Raw genomic sequence first — 20,137 nt, forward strand, 5'->3', positions numbered from 1 at the left:
GTGCTAGTGTATTTATACCTGCCGACTGTGATTTCCACTCCATGCATCTGATGAAGTGGGTTTTAGGCCACGGAAGCTTCTGCCCAAATCAATGTCTTAGTCTCTAAGGTGCCACAAGGCCTCCCCGGTTGTTTTTTCCTATTTGGGAAGTTGCTACTTGTTTTCTTTGAGCTTGGCTTTCCCATACATATTTCTCTCGCATGCTCCAAATCCAGGGTGGCGCTCGGGCTCAAGTCAGATCAGAGAGTCACGCTCCCAGATTTTGTTGCTCCGAGACCCCACATCCTATCACAGGTGTAAAACCAACGAGGAGTCCCGTGGCACCTTAGAGACTAACACATTGATTGGGGCACAAGCTTTCGTGGGCCAGACCCCACTTTGTCCGATGCACAGGAGTGTCCGTGTGCACGCAGAGCTGCGAGGAGTTCTCCCACCCAAAGGTTTTCAAAAAGCAAGAATGACCCCGACGTGCACATAACTGGACTGGGAGGTTGCACAGTCCTAAAAACGGTGCTGAAGCCGGTTAAAAAAAATCCAGTTTTTTTTTTAAACAACTTATTTTTTATAACCATTAATAAACAATCGGCACTTTTTACGGCCACATTGTGGTGCCATTTGATTCCCATTGCGTGTGAGCGACACCTGACAGCCGTGTGCCACAACAGGATTTCAGCAACGTAAAGCAAGTTTTCCTCTTTTTTAAGAATAAAGCTTTAATACTTATTTTTAAGCAAGGGATAGAAAAGAGATTTGATGTCTGTTCCAACAGGACTTCAAGTGTTTTTTTACATGGCTTAAGCAAGATTTGTTTTATTCTTTTAGTGGAAAAAATTGTGTCTGATTTGTGTTTATAATATATTGACTAGCTCTTTCTTTCTTTCTTTCTTTCTTTCTTTCTTTCTTTCTTTCTTCTTTCTTTCTTTCTTTCCTCATCCATTCCCCTTTTCTTTCTTTCTTTCTTTCTTTCTTTCTTTCTTTCTTTCTTTCTTATCCATTCCCCTTTTCTTCCTTTCTTTCTTTCTTTCTTTCTTCTTTCTTTCTTTCTTATCATTCCTTTCTTTCTTTCTCATCATTCCCTTTTCTTTCTTTCTTTCTTTTCTTTCTTTCTTTCTTTCTTTCTTTCTTTCTTTCTTTCTTTCTTTCTTTCTTTCTTTCTTTCTCATCCATTCCCCTTTTCTTTCTTTCTTTCTTTCTTTCTTTCTTTCTTTCTTTCTTTCTTTCTTTCTTTCTTTCAGCATGGGGAAATCCATCTCTCTTGCAGGATTTGCCCGATGTCAGGTTTCTGTGGGTGAGAGCAGGATATAAATGCAAGGAACAATGCGGGAGTGCGGTAGCGTTGCCAACTCGGTCAGACCATTGCCGCAAATAGTGTCCGGTCTGAGTTGGCAACCCTCACGTGGGAGTCGGTATCCCAGGGAGGGATTTAAAAAATAGTCCTGCTCTGGGCTCTTGTGGGGTCCCCTTCAGCCTGGGAGTCCTGGTAGAACAGCGGCTTTAGCCAAACCCCGGTTCGTGGGCTCAGGACAGGGGGAGCCAGGGAAATCCTCTGCCCTGGGCTATGGGGGGAGCAGAGAAGATGAGCTAGTGCCCTGATCTTGTTGCAGGCGTCTGTGCAGTGCCTGGCCTGGCGCGGACCCTGATCACGACAGGGGTCTCCATGCTACCCTAATAAAAAAATTACTGGCACTCATGATTTCAAGCATCCTCCTTGGGCTGCAGAATTAAATTGGGTTGAATTATGGGGCTAAATCCGCCCTCCCCCCCCCCCCCCCGTCCCTGTAGCAGCTCCCAGTTCCCCTCACCCAGTGGCTCCACTTCCACCCCCACTAACATGATCAGGCGGGGAATAGTGACAACTGCTATTGTTACATGTCATCATTAGACTCCAGAGTCAGCGGGGGGGGGGGGGAATGATAGATATGAACACTCCTCACTTCCCTGTGTCAGCTCCCAGTTGCCCCCCACCCCACATGGGCACCACTCCCCCCCGTTCTCCTACCCCTCTGCTGAAACCATCAGCAATGACAGAGTAAAAACTGACATTTAAAGGGTTGTCATTAGGCTTCAGAATCAACGGGAGTTAAACTATAGACATGAATCCTTGTTCGGTCTCTCCGTGTCCACTCCAAATTGTCCCATCCCACATGGGTATCACCCCCATTCCCTTCCCTTGCCTCATCCACCCAAACGATCAGTAGGTCAAGGTACACTGATGTGCCAGCAAGTGACATCATTAGTTTCAAGTGTGAACGAGCCCATGGAGACAAATGCAGGAAGTTCTCGCTGCTCAGAGCGGTTGTGTCAGGTTCTCTGCAGACTCTGGCAACGGTCACCCTGGTTGGATGGCTTTTTTTCAGCTCTGAGGGCTAGAGAATTAATTTGTGAAATGAAGGCTGAGGTGTTGCAGAATCTACTTATTCCACACCACCCTCAGAGACACATCAGCCAGGTTGGGTGTTGGAGAACAGGGGAGTGCTCTTGTGTTTGTGGCCTGGGGAAGGATTCCAGGACTCCTGGGTTCACGTCCCAACACCCTGTGTGACCGTGGGCAAGTCGCTGACTCATGCTGTGCCTCAGTTTCCCTTCCTCACTCTGGGTCTGTCTTGTCTGCTTGGACTGTGAGTTGTGAGGGTGAGGAACTGGCTCCTACAGAGCTCAGCGGCCCCATTGTGTGTGTGCTGATCTCCGGGACCCTGGAGAAAATGCAAAGTGACCCAGTGGAGTCAGGGCTGGGTTCTGATCTCAGTGACCCTAACGAGCCATGTCTTTCTTGCCAGCTACAACTGAGGAATTTGCCCCTCACGCTCCACATGCAATCACCGAGCTGTGAGTCAGAAATCCTGCGCTTGCCCTTCTGGCTGCTTCTCCGCCTCCTGGCCTCGCGATGCCCCATCCCCTCCCTACATCATGGGACGGGACATGCTTTGTAGGGAGTCCTTTGCGGGGAAACAGAGGTGCAAATGGGAAATGTGTTGCTCTCCCCTCCCCTGGCTGGCTCATTACAGCATCTCAGCTGACAAATGATTGGCTGGTCTGGCAGTTTTCCATGCCCCCACCTGTAGACATACAGACACACAGATGGACTCTGCCAATTTGTACGGCTCATTTATTAAAATAATGAACGCCTGAATAGATCTCTGTGCATTCGAATCTGGTCTAACTCTCTAGACCTCACTCCTCTCCCAGAGCTGGAGATGAAAGCCAGGAATCCCCACTCTGCTCTAACCCACTAACCTTAAATACTCCAAGGAAATACTATCTCTAAATTCCCCCTGTAGCCTGTGGAACTCATTGGCACAGGATGTGAGTTAGGATTCGGAATAGGATCTTTATATGGCGAATGGAAGAGCCAGAGTTATACTCCTAAGAATTTAAAACACATATGTTTGAAAGGATTGTAAATGTCATGCTCCAGGGCTTCAACTGCCCTCTGATTAATGAGGGTCAGGAGGAAAGTGCGCCCAGGAGGGCAGGTTATTCCAGAGTTGGCCACAGTGTAAGACTGGCTAGATGGGCCCATTGGTCTGACCTGGGGTGGCAGGGAGATGGCAGGATACCGGGCTAGATGGGCATGATTCAGGGTGGCAGGGAGGGGGCAGGATACTAAGTTACATGGGCCCATGGGTCTGACTTTGATCTGGGGTGGCAGGGGTGGGATGGGATATCAGGTTAGATGGGTCCATTCTCAATGATCTGATCTTGGAAGGGGAGCAGGGTTAGGGTTAGCGTAGGGGTTACGTTAGGGTTAGGGGAGGGGAGCAGGCATATCATTAGAGCAGGATTTAGGGGTAGAGTAATGGAGTCAGGTTAGGGTTAGACTAGGGAGCAGGGCCGGGGAGCCGGCTGGACAATCAGACCTGCTTTGGGGGAAGCACTTTACGTGGCCAGCGGAGAGATTAGCTTTAACCAGCTCTCGGGCTCAGCGTGTTATGGTTGGATCCCTGCTGCTGACCCAGTGGTGGAACCATCCGCCACTGTTCGGGCCCTGGGCTGGGACCCGGTGGAGTAAGGTGGGCCTGGGTCCCCCTACCCCCTGCAGCCGCCCCACCCCTGGAGTGGCAGCTTCCCCACCTTAGGCCAAGAGGCCAGCGCTTGTCTAAGGTCTGCCAGAGTCAGTATGTCAGACTGTTTATTACTCCACCCAGCCTGAGGGCCTGAGCCCCTAGACTGTTGGGGCTCTGCTCTGCCTGAAGGCCTGAGCCCCTTGACGGTTGGTTGTTTCTGAGCGCTACCTGGGAGGCCAGGGCTAATTCTCCCCCACTAACCCTTGTCTTGTCAGGGGCCCAAGATTGAGGAGGCATGGCCTTCCTCCGAGACTGACGCTCCGACAACTGGTCACCTACAATGCACTGAAAAAATGTCCCAGGAAGCATTACACCAGATGGTGGCATGGGGGATGCCAGGAAGCCTACCCAAAATGCACCACCTCCGCTGAGGACCCAGCCTCTTGGGTGGCCCAGACAAAGGCAGCCCAGCAATGTCAGACAGCGCCTGTCGGCTGCCAAAAGACCTGACAGTGAAAGTTTCAAGGGTGGACGTGGCACGTAGTTCTGGTGTTCAACAGAAGACGTGGCTCCTACCTTCAGTGACCACCGGGTTCCAATATCCTGTTAAAATCAGTACCCGGAAAATGTAACCTTGTAAGGAACAGCAAGGATTTCACTAGTAAGAGAAAGATAAGTTAGATCGAAGCAACCGATATCTTTGTAAACCGTTTTCCAACCATCAACATTCACTTCCTGTCCCGCTCCTGGAAGCACAGCGACCCCTAGCACCACACTGGGGCACAGGGGCCAGCGGGATGGCCAAGGGAGAGCGCCCCCTACTGAGCCCCCTACCCTGCTGTCTGCAGCATAGTGCCCCCTAGCGCCACATTGGGGCGTTGGGATCAGTGCTTAATGTCCGAGGACAGCACCCCCTACTGAGCCCCCCAAGGCATTCCCTGCAGCACACTGCCCTCTACTGCCATGCATCCCAATCCCCGCCCCCCTGTACGAGCTGGTCCTATATATGGCCTGTAGATGGAAGAAGCTGCATATCCCCTCCAGGATACATTGGCAATATTATTAACCTGCAAATATCAGCTGTGCACTATTAATACCCCATAATAAACCTGTCCATCTCCTTGTGTACCTTTGCTAGCCACCCCACTATGTCCCTGAAAGAAACACTTCCCTTGACTGGCATTAGCCACATTACAGTGGATTCCCCATTGCAGCAAACTCATCCAGCTGTCTAGCTTCCCTGTCTTGTCACACCTCTCTCCCCTCCGGCCCAGTGCCCCCTTAGTGTCCCCAAATACATATTGCACGCGCTCATTTCTAATCTGCTCCATCTTGGTCCAACTCAGTGGGGTTAGAAGAATGAAACGGATTCCTGGCTACAAACTTTCTTTCACAAATATTTATTGAGGCAGAGAGATACATTTGCAAAGAGCCAGAGATCTGGAAGCCTCCCAGAAGCAAATCATTTTGTGGTGGAGCTGCAAAGCTGCCTGGCAGTTTTCCATGCTGGAGCTATTTAACTTGCAGTCAGTAGGGTTCAGAGTTACCAGCCCACATTTACCAGTTAACTGCACCATGGAGCTATTAATCTTGGCTGTCAGCAGATGCAGGTAGGTGTGACCAGGAAGACACTTTAAACCCAGAGTTAGGGGGATTTGTCCTTTCCAATGTGACCCCAATGCAGGGCCATCTGCTGGAGCCTGCTAACAGCCAGAATCAATAGCCCTGTGGCATGTCCTCCTGGGTGTTAATTGTGAATGTTACCAATTGCCAATGTTATATTAGCATTAGATGCACTGGATACATATATTGGTTGCTTGCTTATGTAACCCTGAGGCACTGAGACTACTAGAGGGAGAGTGAAGTCTGGCTGCTTTACAGCCTGGGTTAAGTGCCAGCAAGCTTTTAGCTCATGCGGTAGAGGCTCATGGCTTTAGCCCCAAAGGTCCCAGGTTCAGTCCCACTCGCCGATGACCCGGGTCGGTCAGTATTACACTTGGATATGTTGGAAACACTAGATACAATGATTGGTTGATTGACTGGCTGGATGGAGATGTTGGACGTAGGGGATCCATACATTAGTTGATTAGATGGATTGCTAGGATGACCTTGATACATTAATTGGTTTGAAGGATACATTGGATGCACTGGATACAGACAGTGGCTGGTTGATTTCTTGGCTGATTGGTTGGAGAGATTTCATGGATGTTCTGGATAGATACATTGGTTGGTTGGATGGATTGACGGATAGTTTGGATGCACTGGATACATACAGTGCTGGATTGGTTGGTTGGTTGGAGACAGTTCATGTATGTACTGGTTCAATGGCTCAGGAATTGGCAGTTAGTGGTGGGATGCCTTTCCAGAGAGAGTTGTGAGGGTGACTGGTCCATGGAAGGGAGGAGGCTGTTATGGGCATAGGAGACACCGATTCCCGAGCAGAAATGACAGCATGAAGCCCAGTGGCATCAGCAGAGTGGGAGCTAGGAAATGCTTTGAGGGACAGGGAACACTGTTGACCGATGCACACCCGTGCCCCTCTTCAATTCCCTAACCAGAGCGCTCACCATAGCCCCTTCCCTTGGACTATGCTGTGCTGGGGGGGCTGGGGAACATACTCAGAACATCTCTGGCCCCGAAGGTTGGGCCCACAGGGCAGGCTGTAACGGAACCAGATGCGGCCACGTTTCAGGTAGCACTCCCTCTGGCGGAGCCCCCCAGATGTGAGTGGGACCGTGCAGGACCCCAGCAGGTCATCCCTCCTCTTGTCTTTGTCCCATACCTCGACACGGAACTGGCTGGCGATGGTGACATGGATGGTGCCGAAGTCCATGTGTCTGTACCAGACAGGATTGTTGTTGTTCCAGATGGTGCGAGTCCGGATCTCCCTCCCTCCAAAGAAGACCTTGACATAGGCATCAGTAGCACCAATGGGGTCGCCCCGCAGACCATTTGCCCGCTCCACAGTCACTGTCAGCCTTGCCAGGCCCTGTTGCTGCGAGCAGCACATGGTGTTGGTGAAGCTGTCCCCAGGGCAGACGCAGGAGCAGGGGTCGAGGACGCTACGCCGGGTCCCCGCTGGGCAGCTCTTGGTGCAATCCACCCGCAGGGCCCTCTCACGGATGTACTCGCTCACTGCCTGCCTCAGCGCCTCCCGCTTGGGGTCGTTCTGCCCCACCAAGGTGTGGATCGGCCTCAAGGAGTAGGTGAGAAGGCCAGGGAGGGACTCCAGGGTTTTCATCCAGTCTGAGAAGACCCCAACGTAATTGTTGGAGAAGAGCAGGTCGGCCGTGTTCTTCCCTCCTTCCACCTCTACGTGGCGCTCCCGGTACGTCTCGTGAAAGCTCTGATGGAATTTCAACTTATTTTTCTTCGCCTTGCACTTGCTGAAGCTGAATTGCAATGAGGCCACCCCAATATTCACGGCCGCCTCTGTGCTCAGACAGTCCTTGATCTCATTTAAGGTCAGCCCATCCAGCGCCGCCTCGCAGACCCGCACCGCAGTCACGTCCTGCACCCGGCCCCCCAGGGATGCCTGGGACACATAGTGGGTGCCGTAGGTCTGAATCAGATGATGGTACTCCGGCTCGGAGGCCTTGTTGTACAGGCTTGGAAGGTTCTTCACTGCCTGGGTGAAATGGCTGGTGAATGGAGGTTTCTCGCTGACCCGGAACCTGCCCCAGGGACCCAAAGAATTTATGGGACAATTAGAAAATCCTCCATAGCTAGCCAGGTTCAGATCAGAGCAGCAGCCCCTAGAGGGGAAAGACCCCATGTCCCATTCCCCACCCCACTGACCCAGCCAGTCCCCTGCCCTCAGGCTGGATCTCAGCCAGCACCCTTGTGGCTCAGGTGTGACCCTAACAGCACCCCAATGCCAGAGGACAAGGGCTCCCTGGTATCTGGTAGTGAGTCTCAGCTGGCCTGACCAGTTCAGTGTACCCCACCTCACTCATGTCATCACCTGAATCTAAAAGGGGCCACGTAAACTTATCAACAGCAAGCTAATGCCACGCTGCTCATTGCTATCAATGCGAGGCCTCTGTATGGAGGACACATCCAAACACACATACGGGTGGGAAATTCTGTTATCAGAGTGAGTCTGCCAGGTAGGGCGATAGATACTCCACCCTCGACAAAGGACTGTGGTTCTGTCCCTGGAAGGCATCTCCAAGGCGCAGTAAGAGACAAGGGGACTGCAAATGGGGGTCAACAGGATCATTAAGATGGCAGGGGGAGGAGAGTGCAGGAAACAGATCAATTTGCATTTTAGCAACCCCAAGCAGGGGAAGAAACCAGTAAGGACTTTCCTTGGCCAGCTGACTCCACGTCACCTTCCTCACAGCTTGGGTGGACTTTACAAAGGCGGGGTGACCGTAAGGAGAATCCATTGCAAAGGTTCACTGGACTATCAAGGGAAGGGCTGAGGACCCCAAATGATCTTTCACTTAAGAAGAGAAAGGACCCAAACACAATGGACTCGGTGGGAGATCTCGACCAGAGGGGTGGTCAACCATCTCGCTGGAAGGTAGATTGATAAGGAAACTGCCTTGCACAAAGGTTGTGCCTTGTTTTATTACATCTTAGCCACCAGAAAGCGCTTTTCACTTTGCTTGTAATCACTCTTGTCCTTATCCCTTGTGCTTGACCTCACTCACCCCCCTCTCTCCCTTACTTCAGAAACTTACTAATCCCACCCTGTGCTGTGTTTGAGGTAAAGTGCATGTGAACTCCAGTTAGCCCGGCAAGCTGCTGAGTGTTGTATCTTTAAAGGAACAAAGGAACCTTAAATCTCTCAGAATGGGCCATGAGAGGGCCAGACATTGCAAAGCAAATGGTTTGGGAGACACTTGGGATGGGAAGCATGTTGGGGTCATTGACCAGACTGTGCTGGAGGTTAACATGCAGGCTGCTGGAATCAGAGTAGATTGGCTCACTGCTGGCTTGTGGGGCGTCCAGAGAAGAGACTCACAGAGGCAGAGGCTTTTGAAGCATTTAGGGTTACAAGTCAAGCAGTGACACAACCCCTCACTAGCCTTGATTGCACCCCAGAACGAGACAGCCCCCTACAAGGGAAAGGCCCTGGATGGCTGAGTGGTACCACTGTGCAGCTGTTTCCCAGCTGCCCCACCCGAGAGGTGGCTGCATCTCAGCACTGGGCGAGACATCCCGGTATGTCATCACTGTGCAGTTGTTACCCATCTGCCCCTCCCCAGAGCTAGCTGCATCTCAGTGCCAGGCGAGCCATCCCCAGATTGGGAGGTGTCCAAGCTGGTCCTTACCCATAATATTGGCAGGAAACCTCATGCCTTATGAAGGCATATTTGTCCTTCCGCGACTTCTGCGTGACGAATTCGGCCAGTTTGGAACGTGAGCCGGCCAGCCCCACCTGGACATTAACCATGGGCACCATGGACACTTTCAGCCCCACCTTCCAGTCGTTCCGCACCACGGACGCCGCGGACTCCATCATGCCCATGGCCGACTGCTGCACCGAGCTGCTGAGCTTTCGTTGGCACGAGACGCGGACCCTCCAGTCCACCGCGGCCAGCGGCAGCCTCTGCCACTGGCCTCCCTGCAGCGGGTTCCGGCACAGGGTGCAGGTGCCATTCGGGCCGCGCCACTGGCTGGTGTCCACCAAGTAGGCCCCCGTCCGGCCCAGTGTGGTCACGTCAATCCCCTCCCCCACCAGGTTGTGCCCGGGCACGAAGGTTGCATTCGTGCATGCAGCAGCCGTGCCCGTCTGGCATTCAGGGGAGACCACGGGGAGGAGGAATTGGAAGAGGAGCATGAAGACACTAGGTTTGGGCATGGCTGGTGTGTTGGGGCGTCAGTCTCAGAAACCCCTACAGGGAGAGACATATAGAGATCCTGAATAAATCATAATTCAGTAGCAGGCAGTTCCACAGGTTAACTTACTTATATGGCGAGAGAGAGAGACAGAGACAGAGGCATTCAATTACCACTGTCTTTTTGTCAACCACTGCGGCCCCCTAGTGGACATTGAAAGTGGTGTATTTTATTACATTTAGCCACCGATTGATGGTCATTTTCTAGGGTTTCATCAGCCCAATCAGACCCACCTCAGACTCATAGGCCCATCTAGACTGGTATCCCGAACCCTCCCTACCACCCTGGATCAGACCCAAGGGCCCATCTAGCCCAGTCTGCAATCTCTAACAGAGGCCAATTCCCCCTGCCCCTCGTTAATCAGAGGTGGGTTCAGACTTTGAAGCATAAGACATATCCCTTTTAAACAAATTTATTTAAACCCCTTCGGATTATAATTCTGGTTTTCCCAATGTCCAAAGAAAGTCCTGTTTGGAATCCTGCTAAACTCTCGGCCCTATTCATCTCCTGTGCCAATGAGTTCCAGAGGCTATGAGGCAATTTCAGGACAATATTTTCAACGCATATTTAGTGCAATGGGGTCCTGATCCATGACTGGGTTCCCAGGTGCATCCATAATTCAGATAATAAATAATCATAATTTCTTTCCAGGCAGGTAACTTGCTGTGTGGATTTTTCTATCTGTTGGCTACTCTGTCTCACTACTGAGAACGCAGAAGAGAGCTTACAGGAACGTTCGCCTGGCACGTAAGGAGCGGAAATGGTACAATTACTCCTGGGTTCTATTCTCAGCTCTGCGACAGACCCCATATGATGTTGGACAAACCTTTTAATCTCTTTGGGCCTCACTTTCCACATCTGTAAAATGGGGAGAATAATCCTGCCTTTGTTGGGTTAGAGCTTCGGGACAGGGACTTTCTCTCCCTGTGTGTCTGGACAGAGCCAGTCATAACGGTGCCTTGATCTCAGTCAGCTGGGTCTGTGCAGCGCCCGGCACAAGGGGGTGGCCCTGATCTCCCTTTAGGCTTCTCATGCTAGCATAATAAACATAAACATTATAGTGAGACAAGGCGGGTGAGGAAATATCCTTTATTGCACCAACGTCTGTGGGTGAGAGAGACCAGCCTTCAGCTCTCCAAGGTTCTTCGTGTCTCAGGAAGAAGAGCTCGGTGCAGCCCAACAGCTTGTCTCTCTCACCAAGAGAAGCTGGTCCAATAAATGATATTTCCTCACCTGCCTTGTCTCTCTATTACAGCAGGACCAACCTGGCTACGACACCACTGCACTAAACAGATCTGGCTATTCTCGGTTTCGATGTCATTTTTAAATGTCGCAGCCAATCAATTCCCAAATGTCAGCGACTGTTCTAGACGTTGCCGGGCAGAGCCCTGCACATTTTGGGGGGTAGTCGGGAACCCAGGAGAAGGAAATGGGGGATGCCCAGAGCTCCTGGCATCGGGTTAGCAGAGCCAGCAGCATCAGCTAAATCTGGAATCATAGAATATCAGGGTTGGAAGGGACCTCAGGAGGTCATCTAGTCCAACCCCCTGCTCAAAGCAGGACCAGTCCCCAATGTTTGCCCCAGATCCCTAAATGGCCCCCTCAAGGATTGAACTCACAATCCTGGGTTTAGCAGGCCAATGCTCAAACCACTGAGCTATCCCTCCCCCCCAGAAATTAACCGGTCCCAGCAAAGCCCAGTTTAATCTTGCTCAGCCTCCCAGTGGGGTGTAACCTGTCGACACCCTGAATAACTGATCTGCCAGCCAATCACAAAAGAAATGAGAATGGGGGGAAATGGGAATGGATGCCCTGAGCTCGAGGGGGATGGGAGGAGGCACCCAGACAGCTCGTGGCGGGGCAGAAGGATGCGAGGAGCCCAGGGAGGAGGTGCTTTGAGCTCAGACAGGAGAAGCAATGACATGTGCAACCCTCTGGGTAATTTACCTTCCCCAGCAGAAGACAGTGGCACTTGGGGATCCTGGGGTCCAGTCCAGGCTCAGGAGGGCAGAGTGCTCTCATGGGCACAGAATCTTCTGCCCATTTGCCTCAAACTGGACCCCTTCTCCTCCATCCTCTCCAACCAGTGCCAGTCCCGTCTCTTCCTCCCCCCGGCGCCTCATCCCAGTCTCCTTGTCCAGCCAGCCCCAGCCTTCCCACCGCCTGCCAGGTCTCCATCCCAACTTCCCTGCCCAACCAGCCTCACTCACCCCTCCTCCAACTCTCAGTCACAGCATCGCTGCCCTCCTGGTCTCTCCCAACTCCTTGCCCGAGTCTGCACCTTCCAGCTCTCCCCCTTGGTCTAGTTTTTATCTGCTCTGTGTTGGAATCAGACACTTCCTCCTCTGCACCGCCTGGGTGCCAGGACTGGAGGGTCGCTAAGACCCCAGAAGCAGCAGGCTCCCTGCTCGCTATTCTGCTGCCTGTTAGGATATAGACCTTCAGGCCTGTCAGTAAAGGCCTATACTCTAAGAATTTAGGTGTATTCTTATCACCTGGCTAGTTCTAGAGGTATAAAAGAAAGAATCAAAATCACTGTCTGCCAGTGTAAGGTCCTTCTCTTACTGTGACAGTCTGAGGCCCTGTTCTTAGGCTAAGGCCTTTGGCTAAGCAAGAGAAGCAGCCATAAGCTGGGAAGCGACCGGTCACCTCCTCCCATTCCAAACTAGTCACATTGAAAGAAGGTGCTATTGGGCTGTTAGGATACAATCCTGTCCTGATAATGCCGATCGCCTCCAGAGAAAGGGAAGTGCCTAGAAGATGTAAAAGGAAACTTAGTTTGATAGCATCCTGTCTGGCAAGAACTCACTTATCAACAGCTGGGATGTGAAATCCTCACTTCTGTATTGTTTTGTCCTTATAGTTCCCACTTTGCTATTGTTTGTCTGTATAATCTCTGTCTGGTTCTGGGATTGTTCCTGTCTGCTGTATAATTAATTTTGCTGGGTGTAAACTAATGAAGGTGGTGGGATATAATTGGTTACATAGTCATGTTACAATACGTCAGGATTGGTGAGTTAAATTTCAGGAAAATGATTGGTTAAGGTATAGCTAAGCAGAACTCAAGTTTTACTATATAGTCTGCAGGTTTCAGAGTAGCAGCCGTGTTAGTCTGTATTCGCAAAAAGAAAAGGAGGATTTGTGGCACCTTAGAGACTAATCAATTTATTTGAGCATAAGCTTTCGTGAGCTACAGCTCACTTCATCGGATGCATAAAAGTGGAAAATGCAGTCTGCAGTCAATCAGGAAGTGAGTGGGTGGGTGTGTGGGGTGTGTGGGTGGGGGAGATGGGAACAGGGAATGGGGGTAAGGAAAATGGAATCATGTTTTGCTAAAGGGGGAAACGGGAACAGGGAATGGGGGGAAGGAAATTGGAATCATGTTTTGCTAAAGGGGGAAATGGGAACAGGGAATGGGGGGAAGGAAATTGGAATCATGTTTTGCTAAAGGGGGAAATGGGAACAGGGAAGGGGCGTGGGGAAATTGGAATCATGTTTGGCTAAGGGCAGGAATGGGAACAGGGACACAGGTAAGGCTCTGTGGTGTCAGAGCTGGGAAGGGGGACACTAAGGAAGGAAACTGGAATCATGCTTGCTGGAAGTTCACCCCAATAAACATCGAATTGTTTGCACCTTTGGACTTCGGGTATTGTTGCTCTCTGTTCATGCGAGAAGGACCAGGGAAGTAAGTGGGTGAAGGAATAAGCCCCCTAACACTGCCCGGCCCCAGCCCGGCCTGGAGGAGAAATTACAGGGAAAGTCCTGCTCTGACAGCAAAAGACGCCGGCCCGGTATGAAGAGCCAGGCCACTAGAGCAGTTAAAAAAGAGATGGCAAGAAATTTTTTAATGTGGGCAAAACACTGTATTTTTCCTTTGCCTCTCTCTTGGGAATGGATTAATTGTTTTGGCTGAAATTCTCCCAGAATATTCAGCTTGCAGTAGACACCGGCCAGCATGGAAAATTTCAGCTCAGATAGTTAAAGTCTAGTAAGGAAGAGTCAACTGAAAAGAGTGTCATATGATGGGAAGTCTGGGTTCGCTTTAATAACAGGCTAGGCTACCAACACCGTCTGCAATGCCAAAATGACTCACCTGGAGCTGAGATGCAGCCACCTCTGGGGAGGGGGAACTGGGGAACAGCTGCCTACCCAGACTGGGGGGCACAGATGAGGGCTGTGGTCTTTGAGAAGAAGATGGTTATCCAGGGAGCCCTGAGTAGCACAGTGGTCATCAGTGGGGTACGGTGCTGCCCCCCTAAATTCCCCAGCATGCCCTCTCCCCAGTGTCCGTCACCCCGGCCTGGATCTGCCCCTCTCAGCCCACCCCCCAAGTTGCCCTGCCCCCTAGAATACCGTCTCCAGTGGATCCAGCAAAGCGCAGGGCTCCTGTCTCGGGATCCAGCGCACGTTCAGCAGTCAGAGGCCGAGCTGCCCAGATCTGCCTTTGCCCCCGTGTCTCAGCCCCAATTTAACCAGCAAGGTGCCGCCCTCTAGATCAACATAGAAGCTAGATGTCACCTGCCACTCCCGCATCGAGACAATGAGCCACTGAGAATCACTGGGCTGGCAGAAGTGGGGGTACTCTGGGTGCTCTGAGTGGCTGAGAGATTGGTGCCATGACAGACTGAAGACACGTGGAGCAGGGTGAGGGCAGCTGGGCATTACAGGGTGCCATGGCGAACCACTGCCTCTGTCCTTCCTGCACTGACCCTATGGGCTCCCCTTACCCCTTTCCCCACAGTCCCATTGTGCCCTCTACCCCCATTCCCAGCATCCTTTGTACTTTCACAGAGTTGGGGCCAGAAGATTAGAGCATCTAGTCTGACGCCCTGTGAGCCCAGGCCAGGGAATTTTTACCAGCTACATTTGTATCGAGCCCACCCCTTGGGTTAGACCAAACCATTCAGTCTTCAGAAGGCCAGGCTGTGCCAGGGGCAGGGAACAGGACCCAGGTGCCAGCCATGCCTGCGGCCCTTGCCGTGGCAGGGAATGAGGTGAGATATGTCCCGATGATCCCAGGAGGTGCCAGCTGCAGAGGGAGGAGAAAAGCTCCCACAGTCCCTGCCAGTCTGCCCTGGGGGGAAATTCCTTCATAGCCTCATATCTGGCAACCCTGCCCCACCAGCCAGGCAGCCAGAATGAGGGTTTTCTGGACCAGCTCAGAGCACTGAACCAGCCAGTGTCTAGTCTCCAGCTGTGGCTGATCTCAGGTGCTTCAGAGGAATCGGGGATGGGGTGGGGAATCCCAGATGCTGGTCAATTATGCATGTGGGGGGAAGGGATTCCTTCCTGACCCCTGCAGGTGACCAGCTGAAGCCCTGAAGCATGAGACTCGACTGTGGTCATTGTCTTAGTGCAGAGCTGTGTTATGAGCATGTAGCAATGCACAGGTCCTTTAGCCAGTCAGTCCCAGTCTCCTCCCCAGCTCCCAGTCCCAGTCTCGCTGCCCAGCCATCCCCAGCCTTCCCTCTCCAACCCCGATTCACAGCTTCTCTCCTGCCCCAATCTCTCCAGCCTCCTTGTCCCCATTTACTCCAGTCTTTTGGGGAAAGTTTGCCAAAGTTCCAGGCAACTGGAAACAGGGTCTTGTAACGTGAAGCTTTGGGCAACCTTAATAACAGCCAGTGCTTATAACAGACATCTGCTAATAATGTCGTGACGGCTCACCTGGCACTGAGATGCAGCCACCTCTGGGGTGAGACAGCTGTGAAGTAGCTGCTCAGTGATGCCGCCCGGGGATGGCTCACCTGGCATTGAGATGCAGCCACCTCTGGGGTTGGGCAGCTGGGAACAGCCACACAGCACTGTTGTGGGGTGCAGAGGAGGGCCAGTGTAAACTTTGGGGAGAGGATGGTTAACCAAGGAGCCCTGGGTAGCAAGGTCTTTAGCAGTGGGGTACCTTCCCTGGGACCCCAACCACTGCTCCCCACCTCTCGTTCCAGCCAGCTTCTCCCTGCAGGAACTTTCAGCCCACCTGCCCCCATAGCTCCTCTGCCCTTAGATTACCTGACTCCAATGGGTCCAGCAAAGAGCAGGGCTCTGTCCACATTCACTGCTCAGAGGCTGAGCGCAGCCCAGAGCTGCCTTCGTCCCCCCTCATCTGCCAGCTGCCGCCCTGCCAGACCCAGCATCTGGCAGCCGGCTGGGCAGCTGGGGTGAGGCTTTTTCACCCGCCACTTCCTGTTAGAGACAATGGGCCATTGAACACCACTGGGGCTGGCAGGAGAGAATCTGGTTTGATGAGGGGGAGGGTGGGCATGTGGGGTAGGTACTGTGGGGGAGGATGGTGCCAGCTGGCTGTGGTTCAGGTAGCAGACCTGGTACCAACCCTGCCCAGAGCGCAGCGGCTCGTTGCAGGTCCCCAGCGGGTCGCTGTCATATTTGTTGTTTTCGTCCCAGACCTGGAGGCGGAGCTGGCTGGTCTCTGCCACCCGCACAGGCCCCAGGTCCAGGCAGATGCCCCAGAGTGGGTTGTCGGCGTTCCACACACTTTCCATCCATACCTCCAGGCCCTGGAAGGAGACCTTGACGTAGACGTCGGTGCGGCTGGTTTAGTCGCCCCACAGGCCGCTGGCCCGCTCCACCCTCACCGTCAGCTTCCCCTGGCCCTGCTCCCACGAGCAGCACATGGTGTTGGTGGAGCCATCCCCGGGGCAGATGCAGGAGCAGGAGTCATGGGCGCTGCGCTGGGTCCCCGGGGGCAGCTCCGGGTGCAATTCCTCCACAGGGCCCTCTCGGCGATGTACTCACTCACCGCCTGCCTCAGCGCCTCCCGCTTGGGGTTGTCCTGCCTCACCAAGGATGGGGCGCAGTGAGTAGGACACCAGGCCGGGGCTGGCTTTGAGGCTCTCCATCCAAGCCAAGAACACCTCGGCGTCCTGCCCCTCAGAGAACAGCAGGTCAGCGTGGCTGTGGCCACCCGTCACCTCAGTGTGGCACTTGCTTTGGTCTCGTGGAAGCTCCCCTTGAAGTTCTGCTTCTTCTTCTGCTCCTCACACTGGCTGAAGGCCGTCTGGGCCCTGCCCTTCCTGGCCCCGATGCTGACGGAGGCCTCCAGGCTGAGACAGTCCTTGACCTCATCAGCCTTCACCCCATCCAGCGCTGCCTTGCAGACCTGCATGGCCATCACGTCCCCCGCCTGGCCCCCCCAGCTGCAGCAAGCTGTGGGTGTAATCCTCCAGGACGTTTCTCAGGGCCTGGGTGAAATGGCTGCTGAGCGAAGGTTTGTCGGTAACGCAGAACCTGGGAGAGAGAAGCGGCCACCGTGTGACGTACCGTCGGGCGTTTGCGTCTTGTGAGGGTAGAGCTCAGTGTTCTAGACCCACAGACTCTAAGCCCAGAAGGGACCATTGTGATCATCTAGTCTGACCTCCTGGATAACACGGGCCAGAGAAGTGCCCTGAATGAATCCCTGTTTGATCTACAGCTGGTCTCCTAGGAAAAAAATAACAAAAACCATTCCGGATTTCAAAATTGTCCATGATGGGAAATCCACCATGGCCCTTGGTGAATTGTGTCCTTATTTCCTGTCTGAACTTGGCTAGCTTCAATTTGCAGCCATCAGACCTTATTAGACCTTTGTCTGGTAGATTGCAGAGGCCGTGATCAAAAGCTTATTACCAGTGTAGATTGAATAATTTATTCTGAAAATGTGAGGTCACAACAAACCTGCCTGCGCCTTTACGGGATTGAAGAGATACGCATAACTCTTATTATGCACGATCTTTGGAGAATATAATAACTTACAGGCATGTGATCTATTGCTGATTTCATCATGTGAAAGATTTCAGCTAGCTAAGGTAATTCCTAGGAGGAATTCTGTTTTCTTTCAAGGCGACAGGCCTCAGATGTGAGAGGAGATAACACTATTGGCCATAAATGTGTTTACACAAGTTCTGAAATGAAGCTGGTAACGTGTATGTCCTTTAATCTTCTGTACTATTTCCTTATATGCTATGATTTGAGAGGCACGTATGTGTCCTTGGGATTGACGCTTTGTAGCATATGTGTGACAGAAGGCTTTAATTGTAAGGCGTCGAAGGTATCAGTGGGCAATTGTAAATCTAAAAACCTTTTCATCAAAAGATAAACAGATCAGCAAGATTGTCTTATCAAAGATGCCACTGTGTTATCAAGAGCTAAGAATGAGGTCATAAAAGCTGTAATTCCTATTTTAATATTATTAGCTTACTTCTTTTTAGATACTTTCCAAAGTCTTTATTCTTTCAACTTGAAGGCAAACACTTATGGCTGGAAAATAGGTTACGGAAGAGCGATTACTTCTTTCTAACTTATCTTCCTCTTACTAGTGAAATCCTTGCTATTCCTTAAAGGGTTGCATTTTCTGGGTAATGATTTTAACAGGCTATTGGAATGCGGTTGTCACTGAAGATAGGAGCAGCACTTTCTGTGGAACTGCAGAACGACACGCCACATCTGCCCTCAAACGTTTCACCGTCAGATCTTTTGGGAGTTGACAGATGCCGACGTTGCCATGTTGCTGGAGCTTGTGAGCATTTGGCTGCTTTCGTCTGGGCCACCCAAGAGGCTTTGTCTGCAGATGGTGTGGGGCATTATGGGTAGGCATCCCGGTATCCCCCATTCCATCATCTGGTGCAATACCTCATGGGACATTTTTGCAGTGCATTGTGGGTTACTAGGTAATTATGGGAGCTCAAGATGAATTCTGTTCCCTCCATACTGGTATTCCCGGGGAGAAGACATGATAAATAGAGAGAACTAGTGGGATATAAATAGAATTTATTATTTTTTATTATTTGTGTTGTTGTATCATCTAGGAATTCTAGCCATGGGCCAGGACCCTAGACTGCCAGGTGCTGTACTGACGCAGAATAATGTAAGCAGGGTCGGAATGAGCTTTCCGTTGACATCTAGGGATGAGCCATGTAATAGGCCTTCAGGAGCTGACCTTGTTTGCATGAACACACCCAGTCCTGCCTAGGTGAGCAGTGTGATGGGGCTGCTTTGCCTAAATGATCACTTTTGGCTGGTGTTGGATTGCAAATCACTTTGTTATTGGGGGCAGGGGTAATAAAGGGATGTTATCCTTGTGTGAATCGAGGGCAGCAGAGCTGTGCTTGGCCTGCCCTGAGTGAGAGGTTCGCCCTCATCTGAATTGCACTCACTAGGGAGGGGACAGGGGTGCCAAGAGACGAGGGTAGCTGGGGATATGTTCTTGTGCCTGGTGGTGTCCATTTGACCTACCTCTCTTTACTGTGTATTAACAGAGGTGATTAAGACTCAATTGGGAGTCTTTTGTTTGCAGACCAATAGAGCTCAAATCACTGATAACCGGGTCTAGACTTCCCCACTAACAGGTGAAATCACTGACAGCTGTGTGGGGGGAGGGATAGCTCAGTAGTTTGAGCATTGGCCTGCTAAACCCAGAGTTGTGAGTTCAATCCCTGAGGGGGCCATTTAGGGATCTGAGGCAAAAATTGGGGATTGGTCCTTCTTTGAGCAGGGGGTTAGACTAGATGACCTCCTGAGGTCCCTTCTAGCCCTGAGAGTCTATGAGGTGGGGGACCTCAAGACATCCCAGAGCATGTAGAGCAGCTGGTGAAGCAGGATGGTGAGCAGATGCTAGAGCAGCGAGTGGAGTGACTGGCAGGGTGACTGATGCCAGAGCGAGCCCCCGAACAGCAGAGCGGGCAAGGTGCCTTCCCCTCCCACCAGGGTGGGAGGTGAACTCTCACAGATGCACCTCTGAACTCTGGGTCTTCACTGACCGTGATCAACAGCTGTGAATGGGGACGGAGAAGGGAGGGACACATTAAATGAACTTTTGGTTGTTGGACTCAAGAACCTGAGGAAAAAGCCACTGCTCAATGCACACTGGGGTGGGTCTTTTGATCATGGTGTGCTTATGAATCCTGCCTGTAGAGTTTTCCTAACTTAATGTCGGGTGACTTCCCTCCTCTTATTCAAAGTTTCTTTTCTACACTCACCAGACTCTGTGCTTGCGAGTGGGGAAGTACTATCTGTCAGAGGCCCCCAGGAGTGGGAATTTTCCCAGGTTACTGGCTGGGGGCTTGAGCCAGTTCTGTGTTATATTGTTGAAAAGGAACTCCTAGACATTGAACCCGGCACTTATTAATGCCACTCCACCTGGCAGATGGGTTACAATAAAAAGACATTGTTTCCTTAAAGATCTTCCAATCTAAGGGCTGGTCTACACTAAAGCTATAAATCGGCCTAAATTACACCCACCTCCGTCCCACCCCCTGCTCCTCCTCTCACCTGAGGCCCCGCCCCTTGGCCAT

At 51.8% G+C, this 20,137-nt stretch overlaps 1 protein-coding gene and 1 pseudogene across 1 annotated transcript; both read right to left on the reverse strand.

Annotated features, from left to right (window-relative positions):
• Positions 1 to 6,496: 6,496 nt before the first annotated feature.
• LOC102936099 (perforin-1) lies at positions 6,497 to 9,816 on the reverse strand. Its single transcript, XM_007053356.3, has 2 exons — positions 9,287 to 9,816; positions 6,497 to 7,678 (listed from the first exon to the last, which is right to left on the reverse strand). The coding sequence occupies exons 1-2, from the start codon at positions 9,814 to 9,816 to the stop codon at positions 6,568 to 6,570; spliced, it is 1,641 nt and encodes a 546-aa protein (XP_007053418.2). The 3' UTR covers positions 6,497 to 6,567.
• A 6,094-nt stretch (positions 9,817 to 15,910) lies between these two features.
• Positions 15,911 to 20,137, reverse strand: LOC102935874 (annotated as a pseudogene).

This window comes from Chelonia mydas, chromosome 6 (assembly GCF_015237465.2).
Source record: "Chelonia mydas isolate rCheMyd1 chromosome 6, rCheMyd1.pri.v2, whole genome shotgun sequence".
NCBI lineage: Eukaryota > Metazoa > Chordata > Testudines > Cheloniidae > Chelonia > Chelonia mydas.